General features: G+C 37.8%; 9 protein-coding genes across 9 annotated transcripts; 5 read left to right on the plus strand and 4 right to left on the minus strand.

The window, feature by feature from the left end:
* Positions 1-522: 522 nt before the first annotated feature.
* SOCG_00120 (DUF1741 family protein) lies at positions 523-3,931 on the plus strand. Its single transcript, XM_013162540.1, has one exon. It carries the CDS (start codon positions 877-879, stop codon positions 2,665-2,667), a length of 1,791 nt encoding a protein of 596 aa, XP_013017994.1. The 5' UTR covers positions 523-876; the 3' UTR covers positions 2,668-3,931.
* SOCG_00121 (snoRNP pseudouridylase complex protein Gar1) lies at positions 2,864-4,027 on the minus strand. Its single transcript, XM_013162541.1, has 3 exons — positions 3,843-4,027; positions 3,648-3,748; positions 2,864-3,592 (listed from the first exon to the last, which is right to left on the minus strand). Exons 1-3 carry the CDS (start codon positions 3,934-3,936, stop codon positions 3,242-3,244), a joined length of 546 nt encoding a protein of 181 aa, XP_013017995.1. The 5' UTR covers positions 3,937-4,027; the 3' UTR covers positions 2,864-3,241.
* A 63-nt stretch (positions 4,028-4,090) lies between these two features.
* Positions 4,091-7,026, plus strand: SOCG_00122 (cytoplasmic threonine-tRNA ligase Trs1). Its single transcript, XM_013162542.1, has 2 exons — positions 4,091-4,212; positions 4,495-7,026. The coding sequence occupies exon 2, from the start codon at positions 4,614-4,616 to the stop codon at positions 6,720-6,722; it is 2,109 nt and encodes a 702-aa protein (XP_013017996.1). The 5' UTR covers positions 4,091-4,212; positions 4,495-4,613; the 3' UTR covers positions 6,723-7,026.
* On the plus strand, positions 6,968-10,039 carry SOCG_00123 (vacuolar protein). The gene is made up of 8 exons (XM_013162543.1): positions 6,968-7,125; positions 7,171-7,243; positions 7,335-7,491; positions 7,543-8,997; positions 9,035-9,139; positions 9,180-9,295; positions 9,343-9,422; positions 9,462-10,039. The coding sequence occupies exons 1-8, from the start codon at positions 7,122-7,124 to the stop codon at positions 9,902-9,904; spliced, it is 2,433 nt and encodes an 810-aa protein (XP_013017997.1). The 5' UTR covers positions 6,968-7,121; the 3' UTR covers positions 9,905-10,039.
* On the minus strand, positions 9,986-11,143 carry SOCG_00124 (TIM22 inner membrane protein import complex subunit Tim22). Its single transcript, XM_013162544.1, has one exon. The coding sequence runs from the start codon at positions 10,743-10,745 to the stop codon at positions 10,236-10,238; it is 510 nt and encodes a 169-aa protein (XP_013017998.1). The 5' UTR covers positions 10,746-11,143; the 3' UTR covers positions 9,986-10,235.
* Positions 10,649-12,044, plus strand: SOCG_00125 (nascent polypeptide-associated complex alpha subunit Egd2). The gene is made up of 2 exons (XM_013162545.1): positions 10,649-11,687; positions 11,829-12,044. The coding sequence occupies exons 1-2, from the start codon at positions 11,217-11,219 to the stop codon at positions 11,865-11,867; spliced, it is 510 nt and encodes a 169-aa protein (XP_013017999.1). The 5' UTR covers positions 10,649-11,216; the 3' UTR covers positions 11,868-12,044.
* On the minus strand, positions 11,889-13,447 carry SOCG_00126 (COPII-coated vesicle component Hrf1). The gene has a single exon (XM_013162546.1). It carries the CDS (start codon positions 13,373-13,375, stop codon positions 12,461-12,463), a length of 915 nt encoding a protein of 304 aa, XP_013018000.1. The 5' UTR covers positions 13,376-13,447; the 3' UTR covers positions 11,889-12,460.
* A 120-nt stretch (positions 13,448-13,567) lies between these two features.
* Positions 13,568-14,390, plus strand: SOCG_00127 (translation initiation factor eIF1A). The gene has a single exon (XM_013162547.1). The coding sequence runs from the start codon at positions 13,615-13,617 to the stop codon at positions 14,026-14,028; it is 414 nt and encodes a 137-aa protein (XP_013018001.1). The 5' UTR covers positions 13,568-13,614; the 3' UTR covers positions 14,029-14,390.
* A 248-nt stretch (positions 14,391-14,638) lies between these two features.
* On the minus strand, positions 14,639-16,439 carry SOCG_00128 (magnesium ion transporter Mrs2). Its single transcript, XM_013162548.1, has one exon. The coding sequence runs from the start codon at positions 16,075-16,077 to the stop codon at positions 14,815-14,817; it is 1,263 nt and encodes a 420-aa protein (XP_013018002.1). The 5' UTR covers positions 16,078-16,439; the 3' UTR covers positions 14,639-14,814.
* Between the last annotated feature and the right edge of the window lie 118 nt (positions 16,440-16,557).

A 16,557-nucleotide genomic window follows, 5' to 3' on the forward strand; every position in this document is an offset into this window, starting at 1 on the left:
GCTTGTATTTGTTGCGATTTCGATTTGCGTGCAATTTCGTAACAATTTAAATGGTAGTCTGAACTTTTGAAGGTAATTCACCCATTCGCGTAGTCCTTCCCGGATTTTTATATACATAGTCTACAGATTATTATTTGCTACTTATGCTAACTTAGTCCAGCATAAAAAAAAAGGAATAGAAGATATCTGAGAAGGATTCTGTCTTTTTCATTAACAAACTAGGTAGCAATTCCTCTATAATACGATGTAAATAAAGGTAGCATAAATAAAGGGAAAATATCAAATTTATCAATTTAAAACTAGTTACAATTCTCAGTTTGTATTTAAAGCGAAAGAAGAAAAATATATATATAATTTAATTATAGCAAAAGAAGTATTTGACCGATGGGCATACATTACGGATGCTTTTTAAGAACTCTTTTCATTTGCATAGGCAATCAAACGCAAAAGAATGAAATGCATGTTGAAGCCTTGTAAAAAATCACAGTTACTGACGTTTATTCCATTGTTTACTTTAATATTCGATATTCCATCTCTCCGGTTTTGCTAGTACAATCGTATACGCTAGTTGAAAACCGATTCTTCTAAAAATAACCATTTTTTAACCAATACTCTATAGTTATACTCGTCTATTAAGAGGTACTATGGAGGGTTTGTATAAGAGACGATGTAATTAGTTAGTTGCTTTGCTTTATCAAAAGACTTATTTGTCTTTCTTTATAACAAGTACTAAGAAAATGAAAAGAATCTAAAATTCTCAGTAAATTCGTTTTAAATTACCTATTCACATTAGTCGTGCATAGTAGGACATCACTTTTCCAAGAGAACGTCCCAACTCACAAAGCATTGATTTCAACTAGCAATTCGGAATTTTGAATGCATAAAGCAGCGACTGTGGATACGACCCCAAAAATAGTTACACTCTATAAATGCTTAACTAATCGAAATTGGACAGGGAACCTGGATAATGTTTTTTGGCGTGAATTCTTCCTTCTCAGTCCCCGTCTTTCGGAGCTGAAGCAAATACTTAATGAGACATCGACACAAGATTTAATTTACAATGGCTGGAAGATTCATGGAATGTATCTTTTTGCTGTAGACTTGCTTCGATCAAAGGATGAAGATTTACGTATTCATAACGCTTTAACAACTTTACAGACGTTCGTCTCAACAATGTATGACCATAAGTCTTCGGATGCGAGTTTTTCTGTGTATTTGTTACTGGGAAACATTGATTCTATCGACACCCAATTTTCATTGTTCATTCAGAATCTGTGTGATCTCATCAAAACATCTGAAAATGCTCAGTGCGTCCAAGATTCCCTATCATTTTTCTTAAATTTCCTTGCTACTTTATACAACTCTTCATTAATATCTCATATCTATGGGAGCTATGATGTTTTCACTACTTTAGTCACCGCCGTCTTGCATGAAAAACCTGGCTTCGAATATGCTATATATGCACTCGGTCTACTAAGCGCCTGCGATAAGTTTGAAACCGTTAACACACTCCGGATTCATTTGTCTCAAATCACTGAAGAACCCTTCTTTGAGGCTATCTTAAAATATTCCGTCATCCAGCTTACTGCTATAAGAGATGAATACGTAGCCATAAAGCAAGATGACCCTCCTGTCCCTTCACTCTTTAGCTTCTTTACTATTCGGTCTTCTCCTTCGAATCCTGATGCTAATCAGGAACAGCAATTCGCTGCTCTGCCCGATAAACGATTGGTGATGTTTTTAACCATTTACGAACTTTGCACTTGTAACAAATACTTTTGCAAATTTCTTCTTCAATATCAAAAACCGAACAATCCTGATTCTCCTTTATCAACTTTAGTTTCACTAGCTTCTTATATAAATGTTCATCAGAGGCAATCCAAACGCACATATCATTTTTCTATGCTCTTCTTAATTCTTTTTCACTTCTTCATAGACGATCCTATCACCTCTTCTCTACTACTGAATACCGATTTAGAATCACGAGTCCGAATCTGTTTGCAGCGATATCCTTTCCCTTCTTTTCCTACAAAACCTTACGTCCCCATAGGATATATTTTAGATATATGTTGCCTTGGGATTCAACATAATGCAAAATTGAAGATCAATACTCCAATATATGTTTTATATCTTAGATTTTTGCATAAATCTTTTGCTTTGCTGGTACAAAACCACATACGATTGGAATATCATTGGAAAGAGCTTTGGAGATTCTTATTTTCTTTTTTAGGATTTTGCAACACGCTCATAAATTCAGAATTTTCCAATAACGCTCCCCCGATCGTGGAGGCATTAATGGATTTGCTTGCCTACACAGTTGCAAATGCCGACGCCTTTGTTGAAAATACTGAGGAAATGGTAGACTTGTTATACAAATTAATTCGCAATGCTCAGATCTTTCAGTCAGTGTCTTCAAAAGTAAAACTAAAAAACCAACGTTCTGCTCATTACCTTTTTGAAGTAATTAGTTATTTGAGCACAAAAGCTTCCGAATCTCCAGATAGCTCTGCTGAGGAATTAATGGCTATAATAAAGGAAGTAATTGAAACGATTCCGGTTGCAGAACCACATATTTTATCAAATGTACCTCCTTTAAGAGAATCTAACTATCGTTTGTTTCATAAACGAGTCAGTAGGGATATGGCCGAGTTACTACGAAACGTTTAAACTGAATTAGTTAGTGATGTCTACTAATAATTAATGACTTTTGCTGACGAAAGAGATGTTTGGCTGAAATTTGCAATTAAAACAAAAGATATATATATCTTCGCTTCTTCATGCACTCCATTCAACTCTTTACTAGTGTGCTATTCAAGTTGTATCTCACATATTACTTACGATTGCTACACACTGTATTCTTATACTCTGTGAAATCTAAAATCAATTTTTAATACACGATTCAAAAATTTATTTTTACCTAAATTAAATGTACCACAGAATCGAAAGAGAGTTTATACTTTTAAAGGATACAACACGAACTATACTAGTTCTCTTTATAAATAATGAAAGCAGATATAACTGTTTCGTGGAAAAGCGCTTCATACACCGTTTGATTTAAGTCAAAGCTAGCCACGAAAATATGACTGTAAACCTTCCATTCAGAATGTGGACAATGCAAAAATCAAATTCTATCCAAAAAGCCAACCCCAATAGAGAATATTTTCACTCTCCTTCACAATTCACCGGAAGGATATAAAAAGAACCCGATAAATTCCGTTCAAAGGCGATTTGTCTTTCACCTTTAAAATCTTCCACGTCCACGGAAACCACCGCGAGATGAACCACCACGGAAACCACCTCCTCCACGGCCACCACGGAAGCCACCGCCGCGAGGTGCACCACCACCACGGAAACCGCCGCCGCCACGGCCACCACGGAAACCACCGCGTCCGGCAGCAGCAGTTTTTGGCTTTTTAACAGCAGGGCCCTTAGGCTTGGGTAAGAAGCGTTCCAAGGGAAGGAGCTTATCGCCTCCAATGTAGACCTTGTCACCGACCTTGAAAGAGCTAGATACAATGCCCTCTGAAGGCTTAACAGTGAAGTAGACTTGATTCATGGGGCCCAAAATCTCATCAATCTTGCCAATTTGAGACTGAAATTTCGTTAGCATCATCTTCATATCCAAAATTACTGAATGATTAACCTACCTTGTTCTCCAAGTAAATAGGAGCATTGAAGTAAGGGATCTTGGGATTGGTAGATTGACAAACCATGTCTCCTTCACAATCATGCATAAAGGTACCAATTTCTATTTGTTTCAACGATTAATAATCTACGACCTGATAAAAAAGGACCGAAACTTTGTACACCATCGATGCTGTCTCGTTTTTAAAGCTTCTTACCTAAAACTTGATCAGGAGGACCAGCAGGGGTAAAAGGACGATATCCAGGACGTCCTCCTCTGAATCCACCTCCGCGACCGCCACGAAAACTCATTCTTAATGCTTAATTAGGCTCGTGAGGTTACCTCCAGATATAAAGGAGTTTTGTAAAATCGAAAATTTCACTGTCACGTAGAATCTGGTGTAGTATAATGATAACGTAATGCGTTACGGATGAGTAAAAAAGTTTAAGGAGAGTAAAAGCAACCATCAGTATTCACATTGAACTTTCTGTATAGACACCAAACAAGTTTATCAGGAGCAAATATCGCTTGTTGTAAATCGGGGAGAGCAAATTGCTTGTCTGAATTACAAAGCAATATATAATAAGGTAAGTAATATGGAAACAAAGAAATGAAAAGTGGATTGTGAACAAACTGGTTTTTTGCGTTTAAAACAGGATCCGCGGTACAGTCTGTGCATAGTGTGAAAGTGAAATTGTACGATGTTGTGAATGCAGATGGATTTAAGAGTTCTTCCTGTATTTCAAAGTTAACAATCTCTTCGTAAAATGCGACTTTCTATATGCATGTACGCTGGCCGAATAGAAAAATCGGTTTACGTTTAGTATCTTGAAGATGTCCTGGAACCGAAGAGTTAACCCTGATTCTAGTCATTGAATAGAAAAAACAGATCTCGAAACCGTCTCTCTGATTTATTCATCAATCCAAAAGTTATATCTGTCATCGTTTCTACGTTTGAATTCAGTTAGTTTGTTCGAAATTTTAGAGAATGAGTGCAGCTGTTCATCAAGTTCAAAAGGGCCTTGAACAGGTCTCTTTGGAAATCCCTTACATTCAGCACCGTATCAATCTTTTTGAAAAGTACAAAAAAGAAATTGAAGAGGAGATTGCCCAAAAGCCCAGAGAAGAGATTGATGTTACCCTTCCTGATGGAAAGGTTATAAAAGCCACCAGCTGGGAAACTACTCCTCTTGAAGTCGCTACTTCGATTTCCAAGGGTCTTGCCGAGCGTACCGTCATTGCTAAGGTTGACGATAAGTTATGGGATATGACTCGTCCTTTTGAATTTTCCTGCTCCTTAAAACTTTTAGATTTTGAAGATCCTGAAGGAAAGCGAGTATTTTGGCATTCTAGTGCTCACGTCCTCGGTGAAGCTTCTGAGCTTTTCTACGGCTGCCACTTGTGCGTTGGTCCTCCTACCGACGATGGTTTCTTCTATGAAATGGCTATCGAAAATGAACGCGTCGTCACTTCCGAAGATTACAAAGGTTTAGAAACCTTGGCTAAACAAGCTATCAAGCAAAAGCAGCCCTTCGAACGTTTGGTCCTTTCTAAGGAACGCCTTCTTGAAATGTTCAGCCATAACAAATACAAGCAACAAATTATTCAAAACAAGATTCCTGATGGTACCAGTACTACTGTCTACCGCTGTGGTCCTCTTATTGACTTGTGTACTGGTCCTCACGTCCCCCATACCGGCCGTGTCAAATCTTTCTCTGTCATGAAGAACTCTTCTTCTTACTTTTTGGGTGATGCTAAAAATGACTCTCTTCAACGTGTTTATGGCGTTAGTTTCCCAGACAACAAGCAAATGCAAGAGTATAAAGCCTTTTTGCAAGAAGCTGCAAAGCGGGACCACCGTAAGATCGGTCGTGATCAAGAGCTTTTCTTTTTCAACGAGATTTCTCCCGGAAGCTGCTTTTTCTTGCCTCATGGTACTCGTATTTACAATACTTTACAAAATTGGATGCGTGAACAATATGCTCAACGCAATTATCAAGAAGTCATTACTCCCAACATGTTCAACGTTAACCTTTGGAAGACTTCTGGCCATTGGAACAACTATTCCGAAAACATGTTCTCTTTTGATGTTGAGAAGGAGAAGTTTGCTTTGAAACCTATGAATTGTCCTGGTCATTGTGTAATTTACAAGAACCGTGATCGTAGTTATCGTGACCTTCCTTGGCGTGTTGCTGACTTCGGTGTTTTGCATAGAAACGAGTTCTCTGGTGCCCTTAGTGGTCTCACCCGTGTGCGTCGTTTCCAACAAGATGATGCTCATATCTTCTGTAGACCTGATCAAGTCAAGAGTGAAATCGAAGGATGTTTTGACTTTTTGCAACATGTTTACGGTACTTTCGGCTTTACTTTCCACTTGGAATTGTCTACTAGACCAGAAGAGAAATTCCTTGGTGATGTTGCTACTTGGGACCGTGCCGAAGCTCAATTAAAGGCTGCTTTAGATTCTTCTGGCTATCACTGGGAATTGAATGCTGGTGATGGTGCTTTCTATGGCCCCAAGATTGATATCACTGTCTTTGATGCCTTGAAGCGTCAACATCAATGTGCCACTATTCAGCTCGATTTCCAACTCCCTGAACAATTCAAGCTTGAATTCCATGCTCCTGTAAATGCGGAAGAAGCTAAGGAATCTGGTAATAACAACAGCTACGTTCGTCCCGTCATGATTCATCGTGCTATTCTTGGCAGTGTCGAGCGTATGATGGCTATTCTTACCGAGCATTTTGCTGGTAAGTGGCCATTCTGGTTGTCTCCTCGTCAGGTTTGCATCGTTCCAGTTTCTGCTTCTGCTTACGCCTATGCCGATAAAGTTAACCGTGCTTTAGTCGGCGCTGGTCTTTACTCCGACGTTGACTTGTCGGATAACACTTTACCCAAGAAGGTTCGTACTGCACAACTTTCTCAATACAACTTTATTTTTGTTGTCGGTGCTGAAGAAGAAAAATCTGAAAGTGTGAATGTTCGTAACCGGGATGATCCTAAGAAGCAAAGCAAGGGTGAAGTCATCCCAGTAAAAGAAATCCTTGAGAAATTGCTTAAGCTGAAAGAATCCAAATCTCGCGTAAATGAGTTGTAATCTAGCTTGTCGAACTAGATCAACTTTATTTTGGGAATTAGGGTTATTTACTAAAAATGCAATATTCATATCTTCAGTGAAAACAAGTTCTGCATTGAATGCTTGGATCTCTATCAGAACATTGTGTAATGTAGAAATAACTAGATTAAGTATACTAAGTATTTTGATTTACTAGAAAGTAGGAGCGTTATCGTTGAATGATTCGATCAAACCTTCATTAATAGTCATTGGCGCTCTTCGGCAGCCAAATAGTTAGATATTAATTTTTCTTTCTTTTTTCAACTAAAACAATTACAATTTATTTAAGGACCGTCATACAATTATCTCGGTTACTCAAAGATCCTACTACCAACCATACTGTCACTTATCCTATCACTAGGTGAGGTCTAATGATTTCCAATGGGTAATTGCATTGCAAAAGTAAAACAGTTGGGCTAATAATGTCTAGACAACTTAATTGCTCATGGTTTGACTCATAAATTATACGATAAACGGAAATCTACTGCATACGAGTTGGAACGGTAAGTTATGATCCTTATAAAATGGTTTATTTCATTTCTTATGAATATTACATAAAAGAACAGTTTAAAATTAACAGTATGTGCTTAATAGTGTTGTTCGACAGTACTTGGAAAAAGATGAAACAGACAAGGTGCAGGATGTAATCAATGAGCTAGCAGACAATTTCATTTATTCACCTACGAAAGGATCTAATGCTGTCTTTGGCGGACTTATTGGTCTAGCAGCCGTTGCTATCGCTCTAGGTCCGGTAAGTCTATACTTCCTTGGTTTCAATATATGATCCTAATATCAATTTTAGAAAATTGACAGATATATGGAGTCAATTATAATGCCAGTACTATACTGCTTTAACGATTCCGATTCCAAGATCCGTTACTATGCATGCGAAAGCATGTATAATATTGGCAAAGTAGCTAAAGGAGAAGTGTTTCGCTTTTTTAATCTTATGTTCGATGTATTATGCAAGTTATTTGCTGATACGGAAATCACTGTTAAAAACGGGGCCGAATTGTTGGATAGATTGGTTAAAGACATCGTCATTCAACAAGCTTCAACATACATGTCGAGTGTGGAAAACTTGGATAATTTTAAAGACAAAACAGCTACCTCATCTATGCAGGATGTTCCAGTTTTATCTTGCGAATCCTCTCAAATGCAAACATTTTCACTTGCTAAGCTCGTTCCTTTGCTTTCAGAAAGGTTGTACGTAATAAACCCGAATACGAGAATGTTCTTAGTTTCCTGGATTCGACTGTTAGACAGCATTCCAGATCTTGAATTCATTTCGTACTTACCTTATCTTCTGGATGGGCTTATGAACTACTTGAGTGATCCTAATGAGAGTATTCGAATTGTTACGAGTAATTGTTTATACGATTTTCTGAGAGAAATTCAGAGAATAGCCAAAGTCAAGTACCATATCCTTCAACGTGATGAAGAAAGTGAACCTGATTTTTTTAATTTGATGATTCGTCGAGTTACATCTGATTCGGAAATGCAGGAAATTTCAGAATACGTGGAAGGTTCGCTGAAAGACGGCTCCTTTATCTTGGAAGCTCATATACAAATTGATTGCAAAAAAATTTTAGAAATAATTGTCAATCATTTGGGTTCGCCTGTACCTCTTATACAAGAAAAGGCATTGAAATGGCTTTACGAGTTTATATATATTTCACCAAAGGACGTTCTCTTCTTAATTTCAAAGATATTAGAAAATCTTTTGCCTTTAATGTCTAAAGGAGAAAATATCCGTCAAATCGCCAAAGAACTCAGTCAAAACCTGGTCATCTTAGTAAGTAAAGTGATGGATATTGAAATTTCTGAACTTGATACCAGTCAAAATGATAAAAGCCTAAGCGTTGATTTCCATACATTGATAGAAGTTTTACAGAAACTTCTTTCTAATGATAACGAAGAAACTCGTCTATGTTCTCTTGAATGGGTTTTACTATTGCAAAGGAGGGCAGGTGGAAAACTTATTTGTATGCATGATACAATATTTCAAACGTTCTTGTTGCAGTTATCAGATCCCAGTGACTTGGTTGTTTCTCGAATTTTGGAACTTCTAGCTTATATCGCCATCTCTCATAAAAGTGAAAATTTGGTTCCTTTCTTAAAGTATCTATTACAAATGTTTTCTGAAGACAGGAAATTTATGAATTCTCGTGGTAATCTCATTATTCGTCAACTATGCAATCATATTGAAGGAGAACGGGTTTATACTGCATTTGCTAGTATTTTGGAAGTAGAAGAGGTAAGTTGTTTTATCTGTTATGATACTAATCATATAGAACTTGGAATTAGCAAGCACGATGGTTGAGGTTTTGAGTAATAATTTATTTACAGCTCCCGAATTGTTTGATCTTCGGAAAAAGCTTAAGCAAAGCTCTCTTAAAGTAAGTTTATCTTTTTTTTGAAACTTTCTAACGATAATAGCTACAGAACATCTTCACAACCCTTTATCGTGCATGGTGTCATAACTCTGTTGCAGTCTTTGCTTTATGTCTTTTGTCTCAAAACTACGAGCATGCAGCAAACCTCTTAACTGTATTGTAAGTTTCTTTTAAATAATTATAAAGAAAATTTCTAATAAAAACAGCGCTGAGATTGAATTTAATGTCGACATGTTGATTCAGTTAGACAAGTTGGTGCAACTTATAGAGTCACCGGTTTTTACATGTACGTGTATAAATTGAATCAAGTTAACTAACCATTAAGACATGCGTTTGCAACTTTTGGAACCTGAAAAGTATCCTTACCTTCATAAAGCCCTGTACGGAATTCTAATGCTGTTACCCCAGTCTTCTGCCTTTAGAACTTTGCGGGACCGACTCCAATGTACTACCGTGACGAAGAGTAGTGTTTTATTACCAAATGAACGCATCAGCAGAACACGAAGAGATGATCCTTACTGGTCTGATTTACTGGAACGGCTACGTACAGTACAGCTTTCTCATCAAAATAATTACCGGGAACCAATACGGGCAACTAAATTGGCTTTAGCAGGAGCACTGCCTTCAGTTCCGACAGCCACCACGATATCGACAACTACGTCGGCCTCAGGAATAACAACTACTGCCAGCAATTCTAAGGATCTAATTGCTAATAGGTTTCCTCATGCTGCAGCAGCACCACCGGGAACCCGAAAGAAATCCAAATAATTGACTATGATTAAATTTTTGCAAAACAGACGTACTTATTTAGAGATGATTATTTATTCATACTATGATTAATTATGAAACGCTTAGATTATATATAAAATTTTTAATGAACTTCACACGAGAAGCGTTATCATGGTAGAACTTTTCCGTAAAGATCTGTAAAAGGATATGCAGTGTTGACAGAAAACAAAAAAGTAAGCGGCATTAAAGAAGAATTGGAGACAAAACATGAATAACCAAAAGTGCAACAAAAATAAAAGTGATATAAGGTAAGAACGGAATTAAGCTTGAAACAAAGAAAGTGGGTGTTTACGATTCTGTACAGACAATATCAATCGTACCAATTCATCATCCATTTTTCAATTGCATAGGAAAAGGCACTGAAACCAGCACCACCTAACACCATAGCTTTCGGACCAGCCTTTCTAGCTAAGACACCACCAGTGAAAAATCCAGCAATGGTTGGGTTGTAAATGTCAGTTTTAGCACGGAAAGCTTCGATGCAGCATTCGGAACCAGCAAATATGAGACCAAGGACACCAAAACTTTTTGCAGATGAGTAAGAGCGGGTACCCATTTCTCTCAACTGAATTCGAAACTGTTCACGAAATTTCTTTTCGTAAATTTGGGGGTCCATACTTTGCATGTCAAGAGAGGACATGAAAAGACCAAAAATACCACCCAAACCAAAACCCATACCACCAGCAGCGATACTTTTAAAAACACAGCTTTCTTGTACAAATGTGACGATTTTAGATTGGAGCAGCATTGATTTTTCCTCTGGCGATAGCTCACCAGAGGCACCATTTCCGCCTGGTACCAAAGAGAAAGGATTATTCATTATAAAAAAGAGGAAGTTGTCTACTTAAGAAAGTGTGGAATCTTTCTCGTTTAGTGTAAGTAAAGATATAGAATGGAGTACCTGCCCAAATAGGAGAGGAGAGAAGCTATGGATATATATTCAGTATATTAAAGAATAACTCAATTATAAATAATTGAATGTACTGAACTTAATCACTGATTGAGGGTATAAGCTTTTGTCAAGCAGGAATGTTTTTATGTTGCCGATGCCAAACCCTTAGATGCAACCCCACTAGCAATTACGGCTTTCAAAGTCAAATGATTAGAGCTTTTAGAAAGAATCTGATGAAACAGCCTCTTAAATTACCATGCAGGTGTACTATTTTGATGAAAGACGAGAAAGGATCAGGAAAAGGCAGTCACATATGTTCGAGACAGGTCAACACCAAAATTGGCAGCTTGACACTCGAACTTTTCCAACACCGAGAAGTAAATTATAAACAGAAATAAAATGTCTGTCGAATCTCAACCCGTTGAACAAGTCTCTCAACTTCCCGAGGGTTCTACCACCGTCGTCCATGCCGAAAAGGCTCAAAAGTTGGTCCAAAAGTTGGGTCTTAAGCGTGTCGAAGGCATCACCCGTGTTGCCATGCGCCGTCCCAAGAACGTTTTATTGATTGTTAACGACCCCATCGTTTACAAGAGCAGCAACAATGCTTTCGTTGTCCTCGGTAAGGTCACCGTTGAAGACATGGCTGCTCAAGCCCGTGCCTTCAGTGAAGCCCAAAAGAAGAATGGTGAAGCTGGTGAGGGCGCTGCTGCTACTGAAGAGGCCGCTCCCGCTAAGGAAGAACCCGCTAAAATCGAAGAAGCTGAAGAGCCTGTTGATGACAGTGGTGTTGACGCCAAGGACGTCGAATTGGTCATGGCTCAAGCCAACGTCAACCGCGCCAAGGCTGTTCAAGCTTTGAAAGAAAACAACGTAAGTATCGATACAGTGATTCAGTTGATAAAGAATGAAATGCCGAATATAATGAAATAGGTATTTTCAAACCATAGGCTTCCATTCTTTTACACTTCTGACTCTGTGCTTTTACTTTTTACTATTTACTAACTTTTTCAGAGCGACGTCGTGAACGCCATTATGTCACTTACTATGTAAACTCGCAATACAAATATTGTGTAGATTTTGTATTCATGGCTCCTTTACATGAAAAAAATATCATTACGTTTATTTTATGCCTTGTTCAAGTGCATCGTAGAGAAGAGGTAAACCGTAAAAACTATACTACAGAAGCTCGTGATTAAAATCACATCGTATAAGAAATGGCGTACAAAATAATATTCAAAGGTGTGCTCTGGCACATCGTAGCTTTCAAATGAAGGAAATTAACTGGTATTAGACTTCCATTGATCCATCAAGTTTGGGTACGTATTTCATCTAACACTCTTATCCTACTTATGAGGAACTGATTGCTTGCATGAGTCCATATCATCACGCTCGTTTTGCGTGTTTTATGTAAAATATTAATAAAAACGTAAAAAATTGAGAACCATTAACGGAGCATGTCGAGAATCGTCAGCTAGTCCGCTCCAACCAGCAAATTATAAAAAGGTTTTTATTTACGGCTAGAGAAAGTACATGGAATAAAAATGAAACAGCAAAGATCGATATAAACCGAAAACAGGAACCATTCAATTTATTCACCAAAGAAATTCACATTGATAGCGGAGAATTAAAAGGAAATAGGAGCCTCATAATAAAATATACATGAAAAGAATCTGGGAAGCAGCAATGAAGAAAAGAAAGTATATGCGTCGACTCCGTTGATGAGAAGTTATGGTTGCATTGATGGCCATTGTAGACTCGGGGAGCACTGCATACTTCAAAGAGCGCAGAAGAAAAAAAGCGGTGGCCAAGTAAGTATAAAGAAATGTGAATCTAGTAAACCAGGGCATACCGGCTAATCTACTGAGGGAGGTTAAGATGAGACCGATAAACTTGTAACCGCTAAAGGCTAAGAGATCTAAGACCTGACTTTGGTTTGAGATATTTAACAAATAACAACCGAGACGAGTAGCTAGAAATTCAAATAAGACAACGCCGCAGGCTTTGCTAGCACGTAATCCCAAGAGCTCAGGCTGAAACTTATCCTGCATGCCTGCAAGAGCACAGATCAGAAGAAGATGTGTGACAAAGGCCATTAAAGGAATATACATGTCTGGGGAATTTAAGTCTTCTCCTGGAGCGCAGTATCCTTCAGCGCTACCATTCATTTCTGATCGTTTCAGCTTACGAGCCCAGGACCTACGGCGCCAAGGGAAAATAATCAACAATAGCTTTGCTACAACATAAGAATTGGTTACAGAAAAGTAGTGATGAAGTTGAGTGGTGGAAAGCCACCTTCCAAAGTTCTGTTCCATATACTCATGACCAGCGTTGACAGCATTTCTGCCTAGCTGAAATCCCATTTGGGCAGTAGCTGAATTTGGTAAATAGGACGTTGTCGAAGGCATGCCTCCGCCAGCGGCCAAATTGGGATTTTCGTATGGAGAGGACATGGAGACTCCAGCAGGGAATCCTGGTTGAGGTTCATACCGACTACCTGTTCGCATATTGGGACTAGGGATGGCGTGTGTCGGTTGAGGATGATACAGTCTTGGAGGCATTTGTACAGAGTCTCTGCTCTCCTCTAAATACTTTACAATGGGGAGAGGACAGGACAGGACTGAATGAAATTCAGATAGAAAAAAGAGACCAAAATACAGAAAAGGTAGAAAAAATTAAACTTTTATTTTAAAATAGAAATACAAAAGTTAAATAAATAAATTAAATGTGTATATCAAAATCAAGATGATGAAGACACTTTTCGAAATTTTTTGGCATCTGAAACGAACCCAGAACCAGAATGCCCAAGAACAAAGGAAAGGGTGGTAAGAACCGCCGTCGTGGAAAAAACGAGAACGAGAATGAAAAGCGTGAATTGACCTATGCTGAAGAAGGTCAAATTTACGCTCAAGTTACCAGAATGCTTGGTAACGGCCGTATTGAGGCAGCTTGTTTTGACGGTGTCAAGCGTTTAGGTCACATTCGTGGTAAGTTGAGGAAGAAGGTTTGGATCAATCAAGGTGACATTATTTTGTTGTCCCTTCGTGAATTCCAAGACGAAAAGGGCGATGTGATCTTGAAGTACACCGCCGATGAAGCTCGTACCCTCAAGAACCAAGGTGAGTTGCCCGAAACTGCCAAGATCAACGAGACCGACTTTGGTGTTGAAGGAGAAGACGATCTTGACTTTGAATTTGATGTTGATGCTATTTAAATTCAATAAAAAGTTAATTTTTTTATGGTGCACTTGAAGATATGGTGAATGGAGACCGTTGGGCTGGAATATTTGAAATAAATGCTCGTTCGTCTGTATTCAACTTATTTTCCTTTTGGTGTATGGTTTCTTGGTTTTCCTTTTTATTTTTTACTAGAAGAAAAAAATAAAAAATTTCCTTTCTATGACCGAAATTATGTCTCCCTTCTTTTCCCGTTTTGGTCTCCGGTATATAATGGTTTTAGCAAGATTATACTCGGATTTCCGTCCTAGATTGTTAATTAACTGTGTCTTGTTAATTTCTATCTTGGTTGTTTCGTTCTGGCTCATGAAAATAAAATGAATTATTCAACAAAACAAAACTATGTATGTGGTTTATGATATCTAGTACTTTATAGAGTAGTCCTTTCTTGTTCGTTTCCCATCATGTGTCCTTTCAACAGATTGTATTTATAATGTAGCGAAATTTTCGAAACTACGAGACGATACTGTTGTATTTTCTTTTCTTTTCTTTTTCTACAATTATTTCAGCTACAAAGTTTACGGTTTAATTTCGTCTTCAGAGAATGAAAAGAATGTGTGTTAGCACGTTTCATTTAATTATTTCTAGTGTACCAATATGCAAGTGGAAAATATACCAAAAATTCACTAAAACTGGGTATATAGGCAACTCCAAAACCGAGATTATAAGTGTTAAAACACACAAAAAATAAAAGAATGCATCACATGTATAAGAGTGTGAATTAGCAGTACATCTAATGAAAGACTCATAAGATATTCGTAGGATTACAGATAGGGTGGCCGTAACTTCCCTGGCTCAATGGTGAAAGAAGATAGTGGTCGACTATCGAAAGCCATTTGGATTCTCTTCAAACTTCTAATTTTCAATATCCCAACGGCACTCAAGACCGCCGCCATTGAAAAGATCAGTCCAACAGTGGAATAAAATGCAACAGGAGATTCTTCAAAGCCATTTGGCAAGTTCATTCCATAAATGCCAGCAATTATGGCGCCAAAGCCTAATCCCAGCGTGACCGCAGACAGTTTTAGCCCTAACAACATAAGGGAATTTCTGTTTGCATCCAACATAATATTACAGATTTCTTCTGTACTTCGGATATTGCCCACTAAATTATCTGTCTGCTGTACGATTTCGTCTACTTGCTTGTAGTAGGTTTCAAGCAATAGCTCTATTTCATCATGTTTATCATGATCTCTAGTCTTGCCAGTCTGAAGGCGTTCTGTTAAGTACATGCCTGCTAAATCCTGGTCCTGTTCTAACAGCTCATCTAGCACGTCACGGATTAAAGTAGTCTTTTTAAGAAATCCAGAGAGACGTCTTGAAAATATTAGAAGGGTTCGAAGCCGATCTTGATTAATATCGAGCTCAAAGTCAGCCAAAAGATCTGAAACAAGGTTTTGTAAGACTTGTAATTCAGAGTCTAGAGTGTTTACAACACTTATTAATATTGTTTCCAAAGCCATCATTTCATAGGGAAGAAACCCGAAATCACTGGCGCTTTGTTTCAATCGTCCCTGTAATTCATATATAAATTGTGATTGAGAATGGGAGTGATGAGATCCAAAGACATCAAATAATAATACTGAGTCTGCCTTTATTAAGGCTCGAATGTGCAAGAGATTAACTAAAATTGACCCCTCTCGTACAAGGATTACTGGAACAATAGAATTGATACTAGTGTTTAGCTTTCGTAAATCACGAGGGAGTAAACCATTCTGCTTGCAAAGATCCATTTTTTTAAAATCGCCACATATTACCCTCACGTTTCCTTGAAAATCAAATTCCGTACAATTCATGAGTAGTTGGTTCTTAGAAGCATTTCGAGGAAACCATTCTCCACGGTTTTCAACAAGATCATGATAACTACAACCTTTCTTTTGGATACTATCCAGTTCACTATCAAGCTGTCTGGGAGGAAGAAGCCGCGAATGGAATCGGGCAATGGGTAAACGAAAAAGGGAAGCAGTGACTCGAGGTTTTAAGAGGGAAAGACAACAAGATTTAGGAAGTTTTATAGGAAAGAGCATTGGAAGCAGCTTAAATGCAACGATGCTAAAGAGTAAAATCCACAGACTCTGCGAATTCGTTTTGATCAATAATTCAAAAGACCTTTATTTGAGGGCGATATCTGCCTTCTATTCTGGTCCGTATTCCTTAAATGCTATCTTGAGTTAAAAGGGTTAAACGGAAATATTCAGGAACTTGGAGCTGCGAACTTTCAAGGCTCGTAACATTCGCCTTCGGTTTACAGTGCGGTGAGTTTCCTTTTTCTTCTTCTTTCTTTTCCAATGATAAATTACTACTAAAATTTTTACCCTCTAATCAAGCATAATAACAACAATTTCAAACTTAGTGTAACTAGTAGTATTCGGAAGGAGCGGTAAGACATATATTGCAAAAATCAAGTCGAAGTTCATCGAAACTAATCAATACACGAAAAATTTTATTTCTTAACTTTCCATGTATAATGTATAAATAATTACCAAAAAGCTTTCATATGAAAGCAG

Source organism: Schizosaccharomyces octosporus, assembly GCF_000150505.1.
Source record: "Schizosaccharomyces octosporus yFS286 unplaced genomic scaffold supercont6.2, whole genome shotgun sequence".
NCBI classification, from domain to species: Eukaryota; Fungi; Ascomycota; class Schizosaccharomycetes; order Schizosaccharomycetales; family Schizosaccharomycetaceae; genus Schizosaccharomyces; species Schizosaccharomyces octosporus.